The sequence below is a fragment of the Canis lupus genome, chromosome 3 (assembly GCF_011100685.1).
Source record: "Canis lupus familiaris isolate Mischka breed German Shepherd chromosome 3, alternate assembly UU_Cfam_GSD_1.0, whole genome shotgun sequence".
NCBI classification, from domain to species: Eukaryota; Metazoa; Chordata; class Mammalia; order Carnivora; family Canidae; genus Canis; species Canis lupus.
In genome coordinates, this window is record NC_049224.1 from 46,393,901 (window position 1) to 46,414,545 (window position 20,645).

General features: G+C 39.0%; 1 protein-coding gene across 11 annotated transcripts in view; it reads right to left on the bottom strand.

The window, feature by feature from the left end:
• The window catches only part of MCTP2 (multiple C2 and transmembrane domain containing 2), a 245,082-nt gene that overhangs the window by 69,228 nt on the left and 155,209 nt on the right, over positions 1–20,645 (bottom strand). For all 11 annotated transcript variants that reach the window (XM_038532734.1, XM_038532731.1, XM_038532739.1 and 8 more), the window contains 3 exons: positions 19,258–19,359; positions 16,528–16,602; positions 14,552–14,671 (listed from right to left, as the gene is read on the bottom strand). In XM_038532734.1, the coding sequence (XP_038388662.1) occupies positions 14,552–14,671; positions 16,528–16,602; positions 19,258–19,359 (297 nt within the window). The remainder of the gene's footprint in view (positions 1–14,551; positions 14,672–16,527; positions 16,603–19,257; positions 19,360–20,645) is intronic.

Below are 20,645 nucleotides of genomic sequence, written 5' to 3' on the forward strand. Positions count from 1 at the left end.
TCAGGTCCTTCAGATGGGTCAATCTTGTAAATGCCTAGTTCAGGATAAACATTTCAGAATAGTGTGTGTGTGTGTGTGTGTGTGTGTGTGTGTGTGTGTGTTGGGGGTTGGGTGCAGCACAGAGGAAATGCTAAAGTTCACTATCTTCCACGTTTTTAACTGAAATAACCCAAATGCAAGACGTCAACACCAGGCCTTATGGCGCTGAGAAAAGATTACAAAAACAACTCTGATCAAAAAATCAACGTGAAGCCTTAGACTCTTTTCAGCCCCCATTTTGAACAGAGATATGCTGTCATTTTCATAATGTAAACACCAGAAATGGAATGCAAAGCATTTAGAGAGCAAGTAATAATGGAGCTGTAAATAACATCTCTCATTGCTTTCACTCTTAATTCAGAGTTTATGCCTTTGACAATGGCTAGGTTACTTGATCTAGTGGTCTCAGTGGAAAGCCAGATAAACTTCAACTGCAGGCAGAAGACAAAAATTGACAAGGAGCGTCACCTTTTCTGACTGTTTAAATCCTTTAAGGAAGTGTCGGAGCAATTAGAGAGGGAGTGTAATCTTTGCAGAGTGCATTAACACTCTCCGACCTCCCAGACAATAGATCAGACCTCAGACACATAATGCTTCCCTAAGGCTTTTTAGCCAGCATATTTGATCTCTTAGTTACTCTATGTGTTACTATAGGTATCATCCACATAGAAGGCATTATTCATGAGTACTACTGTCCACTAGGTCTGACATCGGACTGTGATCAAGCAAAAGCAGGAAAATCACCTTAATCCTCTGTGTATTTCCTGTATCTTTAAGATGGAGAAGAGGGGAGGGAGGGAGTCTGGACTTCTAGAAATAGTCTTTCACAATTCTATTATTTTTTAAAGCTACAGAGTCTGTTCTGTAAAAGTGAGTGACAGTCGTCCCCCCTTATCTGTGGGGGATACCTTCTAAGACCCCCTGTGGATACTGAACCCACACATTGTACAGAGCCATATATGTGTGTGTATATATATATACACACACACACATACACAATGTATACACACACACACACACACTCAATGTTTTCCCCGTACATACACACACATAATGTTTTCCCCATGCATACATACCCATGATAAAATTTAATTGATAAGTGAGGCACAGCAAGAGATTACGACAGAGACTAATAACTAGTAGCGAAACAGAACAATTATAACAACACGCTATAAGAGAAGTTATGTGAATGTGGCCTCTCTCTCAAAATGTCTTTTTATAGGTCCTCACCCTTGCTCTTGTGCTGATGGAAGATGATAAAACACCTACGTGGTGAGATGAAGGGAGGTGAATGATGTGGCACTGTGACGTAGTGCTAGGCTACGATATATCACACAGAGGATCATCTGCTCCTGGACTGCGGTTGACATTGGGTTAACTAAAACCAAGGAAAGCAAAGTTGCGGATAAGGGGAGACTACAGTAGTTGCATTAATATGGATAGGTCATTAGATGAGGATGGGCTGCAGGGAAGGGAGACAATCTCTAAAACATTTGATTCTTTTTGTCTATAAAATGAACGTCATAATAGACTCACTGAGAAAGACACTCTGTGTGATAAACAGTACTGTAATATGCAAAAGAAAGCTTGGGGTGGGATCAAATAAACTCCTTGTGCTTCAAGCTTTTAAATCTTCATCTGTCCTACAGGTTACATGTCAGGGCACACTGGTCAGGCAATAACCTATTTCCTGATGAACACATCCTGTTCCAACTGCTAATCTCACAGTGGAAGCTTGGCTTTTACCATTTATTATAAACATTTTCAAGAACTGCTTACCACGATATATTTTTTAATGGATTAGATTTTGGTCTGCTGCTAACAGAGCAGAGAACTGAATATTCTTTATACGAAGACAGCAAAATAGGTTTTCTGAGAGTCTGACTTACTTTCCACTTTTCTCCCTCATGAGTAATTGGAATAGCAATTGAAACAGAATATAAGAAGGCTAGGTTTCTTTTCTGTTCTTTTTTTCTTTAGCTCCCTCTTCCATTATAAGAAATTCTGTATCCAAGCTTATGGTATACAAGACCTTATTGGTTTTGAACTTTATCACAAGACTTAGTGAAACGGTCAGAGGAGAGACAAAGGCCAAAATTCTCATAATTTGCTCAAGACTACCACAGCTGTCTATTGATGACACTCACCATCTAAAGCCTATAGCATTTAAAGCAAAAATAATTACATTTTCTTAGAATCAAGGCAGTTCTCCCTTGAAAATGTGTACTGCAAAGGTTTTTCAAATGAGACTGCACGGAAAGAGGAGAGCTGCATATTAGTTTTATGTTTCAGCAAATCACTTTGGAGTTAGCATTTTTAAACTCAAACTTAAGAAAAAAAAATAGCAGATGAAAATATATACCCACCCACAGAAGCAATTTCAGAACTTTTGAACCTTAACTAGCAATACAGACAGATCTACTGAATGCTTTAACTTTGCTCCAACAAAGCCTAAAATCCAAAATGGAATAATGAAAGTAGCTGGAAAAAATGTTACCATATCTACCTACGTATCTTCTACTATTTTAAAAGGAATTGTTTAGGTTATGTTTTTAATCCACAAGTAAAATAACTTCCAAGGATTTTGTGATTCCACTAGGATTACACCTAACCATGAACAATTAGCTAAGGAATGAAATGCCCTCCTGAACAAACTGGATTTAACACTCTGATGAAAAGGTGTATCTATGTACAGATATACACACAGCATCAGTCTAAACAATTTACTACTCAATAGCAAAGGACTTTATGAACCTGACCAATGGTATAGGCATAAAATCTAAGTTAATAAAAGCAAAAATAAAAGGGGGGGGGGACAGGCTTAAAATGGTTGTCCTTTGAAATCTGTACCAGCTTCACAACAATCCAGATCTCATTCTTTGTGTGTAAAGATGAACATGCCATAGGATATCTGAGTAAATTATCATAAAAAGAGATTACACAATGCCAAAACTTGAGTTTTTTTAAACTAATATAATAATTTCTGCTTGTAGATGATTGTATTAAATTAAAAATAAATTGCTGAAATTAAAATCCCAAGAAGCAATCCACAGAAATTTACCTTGGACTTTTTTCATTTATGAGTTTCTATCGCCACCTGCAGGTCTATCTTTAAGTAAACCCAAACTATGGTCAGGCTTTTGGGCATTCTTTCTTTCTTTTCCTCTTTTCCTTTCTTCTCTTCTTCCTTCTCCTCTTCCTCTCTTATTGTGTGGTTATCTGTGTACACCCATGTGTGTGCACTAAGTTTCCAAGATATCAATTATTTATCTTTTGAAAACATATACATCACTAAACATGTAAAAATCACCAATGAAATACAAAATTAAATGTTCTGAAAGAGGTGTAGGGGACAGTGGCTATAGGTAACCATTTTTTTTTAAGATTTTATTTATTTATTCATGAAAGACACTAAGAGAGGCAGAGACAGAGGCAGAGGCAGAGGGAGAAGCAAGCTCCATGCAGGGAGGCCCATGTGGGACTCAATCCTGTGACTGTGGGATCATGCCCTGTGCTGAAAGCAGATGCTCAATTGCTGAGCCACACAGGTGTCCCCAGGCAGCCAATTTTTTTTAACAATGTGTGCAAAGCACACAATAGTTGTACAGCATAATAAGCGTACTTACTGCCACTGACTCATATACTTAAAAATGGCAAAATATGGCATATTTTATGTTATGTATATTTCACTATAATTTTAAAAATTGGGGTAAGAAATAAAATCTATATAAACATAGAAAGTAACATTGTTTTATGATTAAAAATCAATGTATATCCGCTGTAGAAAATTTTGAAAAAAATTAATAAACATGTAAAATAAAATTCATCCGTTATTCAAAAAAAAAAAAAAAGCAAAGCACACATCACATTCTCCAATTTTCCAAAGTAAAGCTCTGATGGGAAGCTAGCCCCTAGTAATTTCCTTACCAGAATGGTGAGGACTTCAATGATATCCAAGGAAAGCAGTCTTCACTAAGGAACAGTTTACAAAAAAGTTTATAATTGCATGTACCTGGCTTATAGCAGAGAAGAAATATACCAGAGAAGAAAATATCAGCAAATTCCTACTTAGGATTCTGTTGCTCTTTAAACAAAAGACAAGCTTTAGATAGTATTTTACTAAGTGTTACTATAACCCAATAAAGAACAGGTTTTAAGAGAAGAAGTTAAAGCTTAAAACAAAAGCACAGGTCATCATCACCACCATCATCATCATGTTAATGTCTTTGTCACTATCACCATATAATCTGCATTAGAAAGAGACATTACTTGGGGCGCCTGGCTGGCTCAGTTGGTTAAGTGACCAACTCTTGATATCAGTTTAAGTCAAGATCTCAGGGTCTTGGAATCCACCGCAAGGCCCTTCCTCTGCCCCTGTGCTGCTGGAGTGAGTCTGTTTGGTATTCTCTCTCTCCCTCTGTCTCTACTCCTCCCCCTCCACCATAAGTATGTTCTCTCTCTCTCTCTCTCTCTCTCTCTCTCTCTCTCGGATAAATCAGAGAAGAGAAGAGAAGAGAAGAGAAGAGAAGAGAAGAGAAGAGAAGAGAAGAGAAGAGAAGAGAAGAGAAGAGAAGAGAAGAGAAGAGAAAAGAAAAAGAAGAGAAGGATTCATCACCTGTAAGAGAAGGATCAGCCAGATGCATATGAAGTAACTATACAGACTTTTGCTCCTTCAGGGCATATTACTCTTCTGAGTAGCTGGTCTGCAGACATACACAGTATTTTTCAGATATAAGACTTTTGGGGAAAATGTTTTTTTAATTTTTAATAACATAATTCATGGCTACTGTGTAGATATAGTTCATACTCACAAACCAAAACCATAATTGCAAAGCTTATGACCACAAACATCACATATTAGACAAGTGGTATAGGGGTTGAGCAGCATCCTCTGTTCTAAAAAGCCAGGAGGCCTGTGAAAATCACTTTACTGAAAGACCTTCTGATTTAACATTCTATAGCTCCATAGTTTTCCAGACTTAGAACAGTAGCCATGAGGGTCTTGTTTTCAACACCAAGTAAGCTAAGAAGTGTATTTCTTTCTTCATTTTTTTTTCTCTTGACAAAATGAAACATCTTTAACAGTGACTTGAAACAAGAACTTAAAAAAGCTTGCTCAGAAAAAGTCACTTTAAAGGACCACCCCCCCCAAAAAAAAATTGTGGATTTGGGCTATAAGAAAATCCCAGTGATATTAAAAGTCAGTAAACATTATACAGAAACCACCACTTCAATGACGACCTATTGAATTGTATTTTAATTGTCTTCACATCTTTCGTAATAAAAGTGAGAGCTAGAATATCAGGCCACTGAAAATCCAATCTACTCCCACCAAATTAGCTGTTATTTAAAAAGCCAATGACACAACACCAAGAGAAAGCAAAACACACCCTCCTAAATCATAAATCAGATGGTGAAAAGTACAATACAGCACAGTAAACTCTAACCAGACCACAAAGAAGGTTTCTCTCCATAAACATCAGATCAGGCAGCTAGAATGATTACCAGGCTTTCCTGTAACTGTCACCTGTGGTGGGTCTAATTACAGGCTACAGGCTAAGGCAACCATGCCCATACTACATGTTGCAATAAAAGGGCCATCAGTTCGCCAAGCCCAGCCAGACAACAGAGAGCACACGCCACCTGATGAGGAGCCCCAAAGATCAGCCAGAGAGACTAATAAAAATGACAGCTTAAAAACAAATGACAAAGCTTGAACCACACATACACACACACACACACACACACACACACGCACACACGCACACACAAATGGCAGTATGAAATTAGCCAGAAATACAAGTGCTGAGCATGGCTTCTTCAACAGGTCTGGATCAAAGCAGGGAACCAGTTATAACTGTTTTCACACACACAGGTGATTTTTCTCCTTCTTCTCTTTTATTTCTAGATAGTCTGTTTCATTTTTGCATCAGACAAAATGTTTGCACAACCAGGTGTCACATATAGAAACAGATGGGAGGGGGGGTAAGCACTCATCTCTGTAAGAATCAAAAATAAAATCCCCCTAATTCAGGGGCTGTTGATCTGGGTTAAAGATTTGCCAGCTTCCTTCCTCTTCCCCCCTCTTCTCCAACTGCTGGCTGCATTTGCCCTCTTGCTGGAGATTAGCACCACTCGCTGGATGGACAGCATCAAGAGAAAGCTAGAAAAATGTATGTTAGACAAGATTATGATGAAACTATTAGGCTGTCTATGGATTTTATCCTCTGATGGGGCCATAGGCTGTCACAGTCAGAGGAGGAGTTAGAATAAAAGGAAAGCAGTATCTGATAACAGATGATTTGTACTAGTTTTAGCATTCTTCCAAGAAGCATCAATTAGAAGCCTGTTGTGTACCCAACACATAAGCCATAAGGATATAGGCAAAGGTCAAAGATGAGGTCTTTGCCATTCTGTAGCCCACAATGTCCTAAAACAATCCTTCCAACATATGGCTATGCTACACTGAATAATTCTTTAGTTTTTCACATTAACATAAATTAATAGGCCACAGAAATAAAATTCCTCCATTTTTGATGTGAAGAATTAATTTATTAGGTCAAACATGAAGAGTACTTTCATAGCTTTAAAGGCAGAACCACACGCTTTGGCATTTGGTGGTGCTAGGCACATGAATCAGCCCTAGAAATAGTTGACTAGTGAACACAAATGATGTGGCATATGATACAATGATTTGCATTTCTACCCTGTCCTGGAACAAGTCTTCCACAAGTCCTCATACAACATTCTCTGTGATGAAGCAGCAACTATGTGCATGTATGTGTCTGCACCTGCTCTAGTGAGGCCTCTCTCTGAGTTAGAAGAACAGCATACCTACCAATAGTCATATCACATAATAATCCCTACCCACATTTGTAGCCTATTTCACATTTTTAAAATATTCCCATGCATATTATCTAATTTGATCTCCAAAGGACAAATTTAATTTTCCTTAGGGTGGATGCTAATCATTTAATGGCACTGCTTTGATTTCAAATATAAGAGGAGAGCAGAGGAGAGAAGCAGGGGGTGGGCAACAAGAGAAATGGGGAGGAATGCTGGGGAGAGGCTAGGAGAAGTGGTATATAAATAAGGAGGAGGAGGAGGAGAAAGAGGGAAAGAGGGATGAGAGAAGGGAGATGGGAAAAGAGTGGGGGGTAGATAGGAGACTGGTGAGAGTTTAGCATGACAGATTCATCTCTGCACTTCATTATCTAATAGTGCATAAGACACTGGACAGACAATGGTTGTAGAAAGTGAGTGTAAAAAGAATGGGGCAAGCTTGAAGAGAGTATTGGCTGGGTCAAGGGGTGACAGGGGTTTCCAATCTCCAGATCTCTTCTCTAAGATTTAAGATCCTAAACTCAGGGACCAAGTTCAAATTAACAGTAGGGTATCTCTGGACAGTAGAGAGAACTAGACTGAATTCACTGGAATTTGCAAAAGACAATGGCTCACCACCAGCAAACTCACAGAAGGCAGAAGATGTGTGTGTGTGTGTGAGTACTTCCCAACAGAAAGTGTAGGGGAGACAGTAGATAGTGACAAAAGTGTTCCCATATAGAGCTGGCACCTATCATACAAAATCTAGAGCTAACCATTCACTTGTTATCTAAGGGGGCCATGTGAAGGTTGGTAATGTATGCTGTTTCAGGAATTAAGAAAAAAATGAAGATCTAATGCTTACTAGTCAAAATTCAGATGCTACAAAATACCAACCACTTTCAGTCAGCTTAGCTACAATTCTGAAAGTGCGATTCAATTATAAAGTTGAAAATATAAATATGAAAATATGCTAGAATCGTTAAGAGTGTCCTTTCAAATTTTCAACAGATAATCTTTTAATGCAATTACTGTAATTTTATTAAATGGCATAATTAGTTAATGCCTGAGAAGTTGTCAATAGAAGGTGCAATTATGTTGTAAAAATTATAATCACAATGTGCAATGATGGATTGTTCTGATGAAAAAAAATGCCGAGAAAACCCTTAAAAATATTTTTGAAAGAGTATTATGTAGTCCTCTGGGAAAAGGAAGATTTGGGGATTCATCTTCTAAATGATAAATAAAACAATGAATTGGCAAATATTTTAAGCATTTTATATAATATATTTACACGTTGTGCACACAGGTATATATGGATGCACTTAAAATGTCAAAAAATATCACCTCCTACAGATAAAATGGTTATTGGAACTGGATTTTTTTTCAGCTTTAGAGAAATACCGTTAATCTTGAACTCCAACTGTGCAAACACCTACTGAATAGGCAGTGATGTCTGTTTCGCACATACAACGAACTTCTGCTGGATATGGAAACAGCCACCAAATGTTTAATCAAATGCAGGTGCATCTAGTTGTGAATAAATTGATGATAGAACTTAAAGTAGTAAATCTTTTTGACACAGTTAATACATAAATATCAAAAGCATCAAAAAGACATGGACCAGCACTATTTTAATAGTCTTATTTTAAAACAAAATTCCCATTATAGCTGTTATTTGTAGCAAAGTAAATTCAATCTGAACATTCTTTAGACCACAGAATGGATCATGGGCAGAGCAATCCTCAAGATCTCGTATGAAATGCTAACTAGGCTGTTCTCACAAAATGTTCCAGGGAGAAGCTTCCTATTTCCCAAATATCTTTGCTTCTTGATCTATGTGTGTGTGTGTGTGTGTGTGTGTGTGCGTCTGTCTGTCTGTGTGTGTCTGTGTTTAAGCACATATGTGGCATGTGGGTTGGAAGGGTCCATCCTATTACTGTTACTGTTGTTTTTACATTTGATGTGAAATTGTTTCACATTGCTCAACATTCCAGGATCTCTACAAGCTAAGAATTTCATGTATGTTAAATATGGGATATCACTAAGAAAGTAGGGAACTGTATTCTTAACCTTATTGGAGAAGGGGAGGTTGATTGATGTTTTAAATTATGTATCATATTGCAGGCCCAGTCGACTCTGAAGAAGAAATTCTTCATTTTCTGACACTCAAAAAATTGAGGAAAAAAGTCACAGATGTTAAAATCATAGCTTTATGAAGATACCCATTGATATACGGTAGATTTAGATTACTTTTTAACATCAAATGTCCAAGTAAAAATTTAATAAAATAAGGAATCCATCAATGCCCCACAGACTTGCCTCCCTTGAAGCAATAGGTGTGTGCCTGAAAGACTGGTGGGAAATTGAAAAAAAAAAATGCAACCCTTTTTTACAGCATTAGGAGACCTTTGCTATTTAAAATAATCTTCTGATGATGCCATCTGTCAAGTAAATGCTTTTTTGTCATAAGAAAAAAAAATAATGCACTTATGCCATAATGTAACCTTAGGTCTTTTCATAGACAATATTGGGGTTTGTAAAATACATGTACCCAACAGGAAAACAAAACAAACAAATAAAAACCCCATATAAATGATTGGTTCCACAGCAGAAACATCACAAAGCAGAATTACCTTTTGAGAACAAATTCAATTCATCCTAATATTAAATAATGTATTTGTACCAAAACAGGGAGATAGACAGTAGAGAACCCCTACTCCTCCATACACACTAGAAATACAAGTCTATCTCTCTGGATAACTGTTGTCTTAAGACATTTTGAAGGAATGCATTAATGTAGATAAATGTGCTTGTCTCTACTCATATCCCTTATTTTGAACAACCTGGAATTCTCAAAAAAAAAAAAAATCTGGCAAAAGTATAGATTCCATCCATGGCCCTTTCATGTAGTTGTTTTCAGCCTTCATACTCTCCTTGAAAGCCCTTTTCCATCATATAAGAGCTTTCCTTGCAAAGTGGGTAAAAATAACTCAGTCTCGAATTTGGGGGCTCAGCCTGGAACCAGCCACTGAGATTTTCCAGACCATCAAGCCAGAATCCAAGGATGTCATGTGCATGTGATTCCCAGGGTCTGGGCTGTTCCCCAGAGATGGTACAGACATTTCCACGTTTCGCCTCTTTAAATCTGGCTCCATCTCTTGTGAATATAATGACCATGACTGAGAATTATTCCTACTCCAATGATGAGGGTTCCCCCCGCTCAAAACATCTTAGAAAAGGCTTAAGTCCCATTAATTACATCCAAATACATATCTGAAATGACCAATGTCATCCCCAGAGTCATTATCATCTATTTAAATACTAGGACCACAGTCACTGCATTCTGAATATCAGTGAGAGGTAGTACAGTTCAATGGTTAAACACATGGACTCTGAAGCCTGATGGTCTGGGTTAATATCCCAGCTGTGGCTCTTAAAAGCATATGAGCTCTGACACTCTATTTAACCTCTACGGGTTCATTTTTCTCATCTGCACAAAGAAGGTAATAACCAGTACCTACATCAGCAGGTATTGGTGAGAATTAGATGAGTTAACATTTGCAAGATGCTTCGGACAGCGCCTGACACACAGTAAGCACTGAAATATGAGCTGTTAAAGACCCCTAGAGGTGAAAGTCTGGGTCTGAGAATGGCCATGTGCAGGTCTATGAAACACCATGTGCAATTACAAATCCATTCACAGACAAATACCCAGATGTGCTTCTTCTAGGCATGATTTCTAGTTACCCTTGGCCTCGGTCAGTAAACTGACATCTCATATTAATTTGTTTTTCCATTGGAAAAGTTAACAAGATGATTTTGGGGGGCAGAAAAGAGAAAATATATACACATTTAATTTATAAGAAGGAAAGCTCGAAAATGCAACACAGTAGAATATCTAGAAAACCTGGATGAAAGATTCAAAAGACAAAATGAGCAAAACTTTCAAAAGTCATCCTAACAAAAAGGTAATTGAGCCTGTAGAAGCATGATTTGGAATGGCTTGACCACTCTGCAGAAGTCCAAATTTATGTTCTTATGACAAATTAAGCTGTATAGGGAACATTCAAGTAGCACATGTCTGTGAAGTAAAGACAACTTTCTTCTCTGAGTATTGGGAATACAGCCACCCGTGTAAGTGGAGAGGGGATTAATCAATCCCAGGGTGGAGAGGTTTACTCCTGGACAGTCTAGTAAGATAAATCCTCACAGGTCTGTCCACCCACTTCTGACCAGACACCATGTGGACTTATATCTTTATAGGCCGCTTGTCTTGAACCCTGCTTTCAACAAGATATGACATACTCGTATACACACCCATCGGAATCCTTAGAAAATATATGCTTTGCTTTCCTAAAGTCTTAAAATTAACAGCCAGAATATACTAAACATGATCCTGCAGTGTTCATGCTTTGTATCATCTGAAAATAGAGACACTGACATCATGTTAATAGGCGATTTTATGTTATCTGACAAAACATAAGAAAAGAAAAAAATATTCCTATAGTTTTGCCCTTAGCTGGCGGTGCAAGCTTCCCCCTCTAGAAGGCAAAGCCCCACTGGGAACTGGCTCCCCAGAAATGATTCTTTACACCTAAGAAGCGAACCCTCAGATGCACCTTATCTACTCTGTAATACAGAATGGCCTTCAAATGCAGTCCTATTGTTTAGTGAAACCTTGGCCTGAGACCTCACTTCAGAGCAATATGAAACTGTTCTGTCCCTGTAATGCCAAGGCAAGTGGACGAACCATGAACACACTGTGATACCAATGAATAAGGACCAGTAACAGCATCCTGTTGTCAGTAGATTGCAGGAGACAATTGGCGTGTACCACGACAAACCTGGCCACTACACAGTGGAGCAAGGAAGAGAAGAAGCAGGGCTTTGGCACCACTGGAGCCCTTCCTCTCCCTGGCGCAGGTCACCTGAGCATCCAACACTTTGCAGAAAGACAACCCTTAACAGGGTCCCACAGAGTCAGGGATACAGGACCATAGCTAGTTGTGGACCCAACGTGTAAAACCATCATCCAGACACTCTACAGGAGGCTAACATAAGTATCAGACAAGATGCATAAAATCAAAATGTTATCCCCAAAACTGAAGGCTTAGATACCCATAATCTTAAAAAATAATATGGGAGACCAATATATATGTATTCTTATTTTATCCTAAAAGTACATTTTCTTTATGTGCTCTTGCTTTAGGAGCAGAAATAGTTTTGGAATGATGATGATGATAATGGCAACAAAAACATTCTCTAAGAAGATGACACTTTATCGGCTTAGGGAGGGAAGATACCACCTCTCTGTATCTCTAGTATCTCAGAGATCTGCCACAGCTAGTCAAAGTAGACATAATATGAACATTCAAACACAGAATTGCAAATTAAAATGGAAAACTAAATGCTTTTAAGGGAGCACTCCTCATTCTAGTACCTGCAGAGAAAAGGTTTGTGCAGGTGTCATGTCATTCCTAACTGACTGCATTTTCTCAATGATGTTGGTTGGGAAATGTCTCCCAAAACACACACACACACACACACACACACACACACACACACACACACACTGGCCACTCCCCTAGTCTCACAAACCCATGTCTCCTTGCAAAATCCCACCATGGAGGACCAGCAACAAGAGCCCCGCGTTTATCTTCCATTTTGTGGGCTACAGTGACTTGAAAGGATGAAGTGGCAGCCTGTGTCTGCCAGCCTGGTAGAGTGCTTCCCGGTATAGTGGACCGGACGGTGCACAAGTGGCCCCACTGCGAAAGCTCCCTTCCCTTTTAGAAGTCCCTTTAGTAGACAACTTATTTCTATTCATTTGTTCTAATCTTTCTTCAGATCAGGCCGGCAGCCCATTAATCATTTCTGTCAGTCCCCTACATAAGCCAGTGCAACGGAGCTCTGTTTTTCTAAAAATCACAGTGCCAGAAATTAAGCTCAAGAAAGAGGAAATCCTCTCCTCTTCACAGGGGCTGGCTGGGGTGCTGACTGGAAGAAGCCACCAATTGTGTTGACTTTCCTCTTTTGCCCAGAATCACAAGAGAACATTCCATGGAAAGTTTTTTAAAGAGAATTCAGGTGGGAAGTGGAGGTGGGGAGGCTGAAGAGGAAGCCAACACATGAAGCCCCCAGCTGAGGAGAATGTAAGAAAGGAAAGGAGATGAATACATGCCAAGACAAGACAGATATGGATTAATAACAATCTTATTAATGTTTTTACTAAGGCTAATTGTTTTTAGCAACTTCAGACCAGAGAATATTAAAGGCCCAGGTTACAGCCATCATAGACCCACTACATCTTGGAGTAATGAAAATCCAAAATTAATTAAACCAAACAGAACATTCTCGATGGCAAAGAAAAAGACTCTTGCAGAGTTGATATACTTGTTTGTGTGATAAGGATGGGAGTGACCTTGAATCCACTGCCATCTTAGGCTGATTTTTTTTTAATTCTGTTTTTAATGAGGATATGCCTGTGAAGTAGGAGAGAGCACTGCCAATAAAAAACAAAACAAAACAGACAGAAGAATCATCATTTACCGAAGATCATGCATGACTCAGAACCACTCACACATCCTATTAGGCTTTATTGTGATCTCTGCACAGTGCAGAGATTAAGCGTGATAAAAAGGTACAAGATTTGCAATTGAGAGATTGGATTTCTCCTCCCATGTCTGACACTACCAATCCCATCAAGAACAAGTCCTTTTACAGATGGCGGAGAGTGCCCCAAGATGTCAGGTGAAGGCACTTCGAGTCCTTACAAGATTCTTGGACTCTCAGCGGTTAACTTCAGTGGGCCTGAGATCTCTTGTCGCTCTTCTAAGATTTTGTGATTTTTATTAAGCTCATAAGGATGGCCAGCATTATCAGGGAGAAGAAAGAGTGCATGCCATGTGCATTGGTCACTCTCTTAGGTGGTACTGGGTTACCTTGTCAAGTAACTCAAGTGGTTTGATATGAATAAATGTTTTTACATCAAAGTTTGGGAATATTTACTTAAAACATAAATTAGACAAGTTTAGTCAGGTGATTTTTCAATAGTCATTTTCCAAAAAGCAGCAGCATTCACTGGGACACAGGAAGAGAAACAGGCACAATGGAGGGACTAAAGGGACAAGGTTAATATAATAATAATCACCAGGGACGCCTGGATAGCTCAGTGGTTGAGCGTCTGCCTTCAGCTCATGACCTGATCCCGGAATCGAGTCCCACATCAGGCTCCTTGTGGGGAGCCTGCTTCTCCCTCTGTCTCTGCCTCTCTCTGTGTATCGCATGAATAAACAAATAAAATCTTAAAATAATAATAATAATCATCATCATCATACATAAAGACACATTTCTGAGTGGAAAAAAAAACATTTAAACATATATAAAACATTAAGTCTCTTAAACTTACTGAGAGATAGTACTTGGGTAAGATTTGGGTAATTTAAGGGATTTCCAAGGGTAAATCTGATGTAAGTATAGTCTTAGACATCAATATATTCATCTATGCTGCAATGTATTTCAGAAAGATGAATGGATACCATTTATGTTTTAAAGTTTCTTTATAGTGAACTTCAGCTATGTTGAATGTGTATTATTCTGCTTCATGTCAGTAAAATAAAGCCCATCTGCATTTGGATTTGGGACTTACTCAGAAGCAAATAATTTGAACATAAAAAAAGAAGCTTACCACGAATGCCACTGTACTTCTCAATGTGGATTCCCACTGGAAGCAGCTTTTAAGGAACTGTATTGTATTCCACATTGCCATGGTGATTCTTTTCACACGGTCTACATCTCTTGATAAGATCTAATAAAAAAATGGAAAACAAGGACCTAGATTTAAATACTCCAAATATTCTCTTTAGAACAGGCAGCTCATTTAAATTATATTTTGTATAGTTGCCAATTAAAAAATAGAATACGACGGAAAAGTCCTAAAGCTTCCTCTAAAATTCTTTTTAAGACACCATCATCCATAGCGGGGAAAAATACAATGTACTTTATGACTCTTTGATGGAGAATAGCCTGTTTCAATAATATTCAGGACAAAACTGAGCTGGTAAAAGCTATAGCAGCAGGGCATTTGGTGTGTGTGTGTGTGTGAGAGAGAGAGAGAGAGAGAGAGAGAGAGAGAGAGAGAATCTATACTGTTTAGTTTAGAAGGAAATGGATGGATTTATTGTAGAAATTAGATGTGTAAGTATTCTAGCTCATGTCATCCAGAAGAAAAGGTCTACAGGAAAGCATAATTCTGGGAGGAGAATCCAGCTCTTCTACCTCCTAGCTGTGCAACCTAAGACCAGTTTCCTAACCTCTCTTGTCTTCTAGGATGGGGTGGATCTTAGTATTCACCTTGTAGACAGTGAAGAAAGTTAAGGGCCTTTGAAAAGTGCTTGCCACATGGTAAGTGGTCTCAAGTACCTGCATCAAAAGCACAAGCTTCAACCGGGTAAAAATCTGGACACCCACAGTGGTGAGAGGCACACAGGGAGGATCCCTACAGGTCCCAGGATTGCAGCCCCAAATCCCCTGGAGCTCTCAGAGCCCAAAGCCACCCCATGTGGAGGGAGGTCCTGTTTGGCAAAAGAAACGTCTTTTCTCCCCTTTGCAGGCAGATTCATTTCAACTTGTTTGCAAAGCTGCTCTACCCCCACCTACCCCTACTTAGGTTTTAACTTTCAAGTAAAGAGGGCACAAGGCAGTAATAATAATAATAGTAAAAGCCGTTTACTCAGATTACACCAAATAAATATTACACTCCATGTTATGGCAGACCAAAACAAAACATTGGGATGCTCCCTTCAGAAGACATTCCAGGCCTTTCCCAAGTGTGCCCAGAAGTTCACGGGAAACAAAGGGATGAGGAGATGCATTTATATTTAACTGCTTTATGTCATCCACAGCTGCTCACCCCACAGGAAGTGGTGGAAGTAATAAACACTTGAAAAAGGGGACACTTTGTTCTTTGTTACACAACTGAAGAGGGACAATAGGTACAGAGTGAAATCCTGAACTGCGTCTGAATAAGACAGGGAGGGACTCTGAAAAGAAACATAAAGGTCATGCTTAAAAAAAAAATGCAAAACTTCCTCCTACTGGGCCCTGATCCTCCCTTTTTTCTTAAACTGTGTGTGTGGAGAAATGAAGAGAAACAGGCAGGAGACACTTAACTAAAAATGAGGTAAAACACCAACATATTCCAACTATTTAGAAAATACAAACTTGGTAGGAGCAGCTTGGGGGAGCTTGAGGCTAGAGGCCCCGAAGATCTCGGTGGGGCCAAGGTGGTAAAGGCCTCCTGCGAGGAGGAGGCTGAAAGGGCCTGAAGTGATTGAGGCCAGCTGGGCAAGCCAAGTCGAGGAATCTTCCTTGATAGAATGACCTGGGAGACAAAATGAAGGGCTGACACCTACTTCATCCAACATCTAGGCTTCCAGTCTTTTCCTTCTTAGCCTGCTGCCTGAGGTCCTCATTCTGGGACAGAGGGGATAAGGAGGAGGAAGGAGTGGAGGTGGAAGGAGGGTGGGAGGGTGGGAGGGAGGGAGGGAAGGGAGGAAGGAAGGAAGGAAGGAAGGGAGGGAGGGAGGGAGGGATGCTAAGTAGGGAGGAATAAGCACTTCCGGTACTGAGTGTACCAGAAGCCAGCTGACTGTACCCACCTACCTTTTTGGACAGCTTGCGGCTATCTTCAACAAAGCGCTTTTCTCTGGGAGTAAAGGTCCTAATGCTTGCTTTGACCTAGAAAGACATCATTGTTTTGTTTTGTTTTTTTTTTAAGCAGCATTTAAATAGACTTCATTCTTCTCTCTTTCTTGTTAATGACTGGGAAAAATATGGAAACCACTATCTTCTGACCCTAAGGCCCTTGGCAGGGAGCAGAGGGATTGGGGAGGGGGGCACTCCGCTGTGTTCCTGGGAATCTCATTTCACCAGCACAATTGGGCAGGTCAGACCAGATCTGACTGGGGAACTCCAGAGTGTTGTATCCATTTTGCATACCAGTGGAGGTATTTTAAACCACTGTTGAGGGGCACCTGGGTGGCTCAGTGGTTGAGTGTCTGCCTTTGGCTCAGGTCATCAGGTCATGATCCGATCCTGGGGTCCTGGGATCGAGTCCTGCATCCGGCTCCCTGCGGGAAGCCTGCTTCTCCCTCTGCCTGTGTCTCTGCTTCTCTAGGTCTCTCATGAATAAATAAATAAGATCTTAAAAAAAAAAAAAAAAAAGAGCCTGGGTTCATGAGGCTCCCCAACTAATCTTTTTTAAAGATTTCTTCCATGACAAAGATGATGGTCTCTCCCAGGCAGACCTAATATTTTGAATTGTCTATTAAAAATCAAAACACCTCTTTGTGGCAAAGTAAGAAAACACAAATGGGACAAGCTTGTGATATCTACAGAAGGGTACACTCTGAATGTATCATCAGGTCTAAAAACTACACCTACCTTCCCATCAAGGTTTTGAAGGAAATTTTCACCAAGAATAGCTTTCCTGCGAAAGAAAATCAGTTCCTGGCTTGTAAAAACACCTTTCCACATAGCATCGCATTTTCTCTCAAGTATATGGAAAAGTACATAAGTGAGTCCTTTGAGACCCATTTTATGGGGAATATGCTGAGGCTTAGAAAGCATTAGTAGTTTGTCCCGCTCACCATACTTCAGAAAAGCCCAAAGAATAAAATTCAAGTCCTTCTGCTTTCCATCAGATGGACAGATGGAAAATAACACAACTGACATCTTTTCCTTGTAAATGTTCTTCCTTCAGTCTCAGGTTTGAATTGTGTAGAGTCTATATACAAGGGCTTGCCAGGAAGAAGCAGGAAATGAGGAGTTGCCTGTGGAATAAGAGGCACAGAGGATTTCCTTGGGGGAAAAAGGGAACTAAATGGGAAAAAAAAAAGAGGATTATTTTATTTTTTAAAATATTTTTAAAGATTTATTTATTTATTCATGAGAGACACACAGAGTGAGAGGCAGAGATACAGGCAGAGGGAGAAGCAGACTCCATGCAGGGACTCGATGTGGGACTCGATCCCAGAACCCTGGGATCACACCCTGGGCGAAGGTAGATGCTCAAACACTGAGCCACCCAGGTATCCCAGGATGATTTTATGAGTAATTCTTAAATACAATAAACAAGAAGCAGGGTGGCACAGGAATCACTGCAAAATCAGAAAGTTGCTGACTCATTTATTTATTTGTCAATCAGCTCCGTTATTTAATTCCATTTGCTCGTTGTCGAATGGCATTAATGATACCTATTTACCAGGTTTATTGTGAGGATTAAATGCAATAATGTCAGAGCCTGGCCCATTGCAGGTGGCCACTAAATGGCAGCCATTCTTATAATTACTGTAAAAGCTCCATTACCCTACATTCATTTCTACCACTAACTGGATTAACCTGCTTTCTCCTTTTCCTTTCTGGAACCTACTGCAGATACACGGCATATGCATGGTCACAGTAAGTAGGCTAGTTCTTTGCATGTCGAGGAATCTCTGCTCACAATAATCAAATCGACTGTGCGAACTCCCAAACTTGTTTATGCCAGTTTTGCCCAGTATTATAATTCCATATTTTAATCAATTATCATATAAATTATTGAAACCCCAGCATAGGCCAGAAGACTTTAAATGTGGGTTGTTCTAGAAAGCCTTGATAAAGGTCCATCCCTAAAAAGATAGTTTTTGAGTTAATAATTTTATGGGGGGAAAAACAGTCTGGAAATTTCTATATTCAGATTGTTTTGTATCTTAGTAGATAAAGTAGATCTCCACTTTAAAAGAAACCTGAAACTAGATACGACTATATATATTATGAGCATATTTATGCAAGGAATATGTTATAGAACACAATAAATCCATGGTATAAACAACAAATGACCAGAGCGAAGGATTGGCAAATGAGTATTCACATATTTTATATTAAACTAAAGGTTTAAGATATGTTTGAAAAGTTCCTCCTAAATTGCAGTTTCTAAATGAGTAATTACTTGTTTTGGTAGTATTGGATAGCTGGACAGCTACTGTAACAATTAAATAACATGTCAGGGGCTTGCAAAGACCTCTGTCTGACCACCAGCTGTGGCCTTAGAGAAGATTACAGGCAATAAAGCTGCTAACAAACTAATTTCTCCTTTTTTAAAAATTTTTTTCCTTGACATTGAGATGTACTGGAAATTAAACACCATCATTTCTACTGGCTCAAGGGGTTAATACCAGTTAAAAACTGGATTGTCTGGCATTGATTTTACAGCTGAGGTTTAAAACCCTGTTTCTCTCTCTCACTGCAACATTTCTGAAACACTTTTACATGAATTTGAGTCTTGCCAAGCTGGTCATCTTTTACTTTAGGTACAGAGAAGCTGGAGGGTATGGATGGCCCAGCTAGACTTACCGGATTATATATGAGGTCCATCTCCAAGTAAATAGCTCCTTTAAAAGCTTGTTCTAAATCTTTATTCTTCAATACGTAGCAATTCGGTTGTCCATCTCGAATCTGTCATAAACAATAGGTAAAATACCAACTTTCTGTGGAGTTTGAACTGGCAAAGTTGAAACTGCACAATGCACACACAGATGAAGCAGATATTCAGCAAATAGTAAATCCATCATACATCGACCTTAAAATCTAGGGTGCTGTTATAATTGAGAAGATAAAGTAACAATCAGCAGGCTGAAACTGGGTTAATAATGAAAAATTAGTCATACAAGTTATTAGTAGGTCTACATGGGCTTTCCTTCAAGAATCTCAGATGTTACCCATTTTCATTGATTAGAAATGATTAATATCTTACAAAATTCCTGGCCAGTATGTCTCAAGATTGCCAAGGTCATGGGAAAAAGGAAAGCCTCAGAAGTTGTCACAATTCAGAAGACTGAAGGAGATAAGATGATTAAATGCAATGTGGTACTCTGGGTTGGATCCCAGAACAGAAAAAGGACATTAGTGGAAGAACTGGTAATATACAAATAAAGACCAAAGTTTAGTTAACAGTAATGCACAACGTCTGTTTTCTTTTTTTAGTTTTGATAAATGTACCATGGCAATGTGAAGAGTTAACATTATTAGGGGAAACAAGCCAAGGGGTACATAGGAACTCCAATTATCCTTGAAACTTTCCTGTAAATCTAAAATTATCCCCAAATAAAGTGGTTCTTAAAATATTTTTAAGAAATAAAGGAACTGATTTTAATAAGATGATCAGTGTTTCACAGCCATGAAGCAATGCAAATTCAATTCACGAGGAGCTGAAGCTGAAGTCAAAATCAAAAATATTTACAATGCACAAAATGCTGAGTAGTTTTCAAAATAAACAAGTGCCTCTGATATCATCTCTCAGCCAACAGGTCACATCACTTCCAGACCCTAATCTGCTAGTGGACCCCAACATGTAAGGCATCCAAGAAAAATACTTCTTGTACCATTTTAGAAATGATGTGGGTCCCATCAAGGCATTCACTTTCCAGATTCAAAACCAGCCTTGCTTTTTATGATTACACAGCAGTATACTGCATTGATTAAACTTCTGGCTTGTAAGAAGAATACCTGGTAACTCCAAAAGGACATCAGCAAAACTTGAACTAACAAAAGCTCCATTTAGGATTATAATAATCAAAGATTTGAAATAATGTAGGAAATTTGATGGCATGAAATTTGAGCCATATTTTAACTGACTATTGCTGTCACTACAAGTATTCAGCACAAGTGTTCTTATAAACAGTGGTGGAAATGAGTTGAATAAGTCATGGGGGAAACAGAGCCATTACACTTTACAAGGGAGA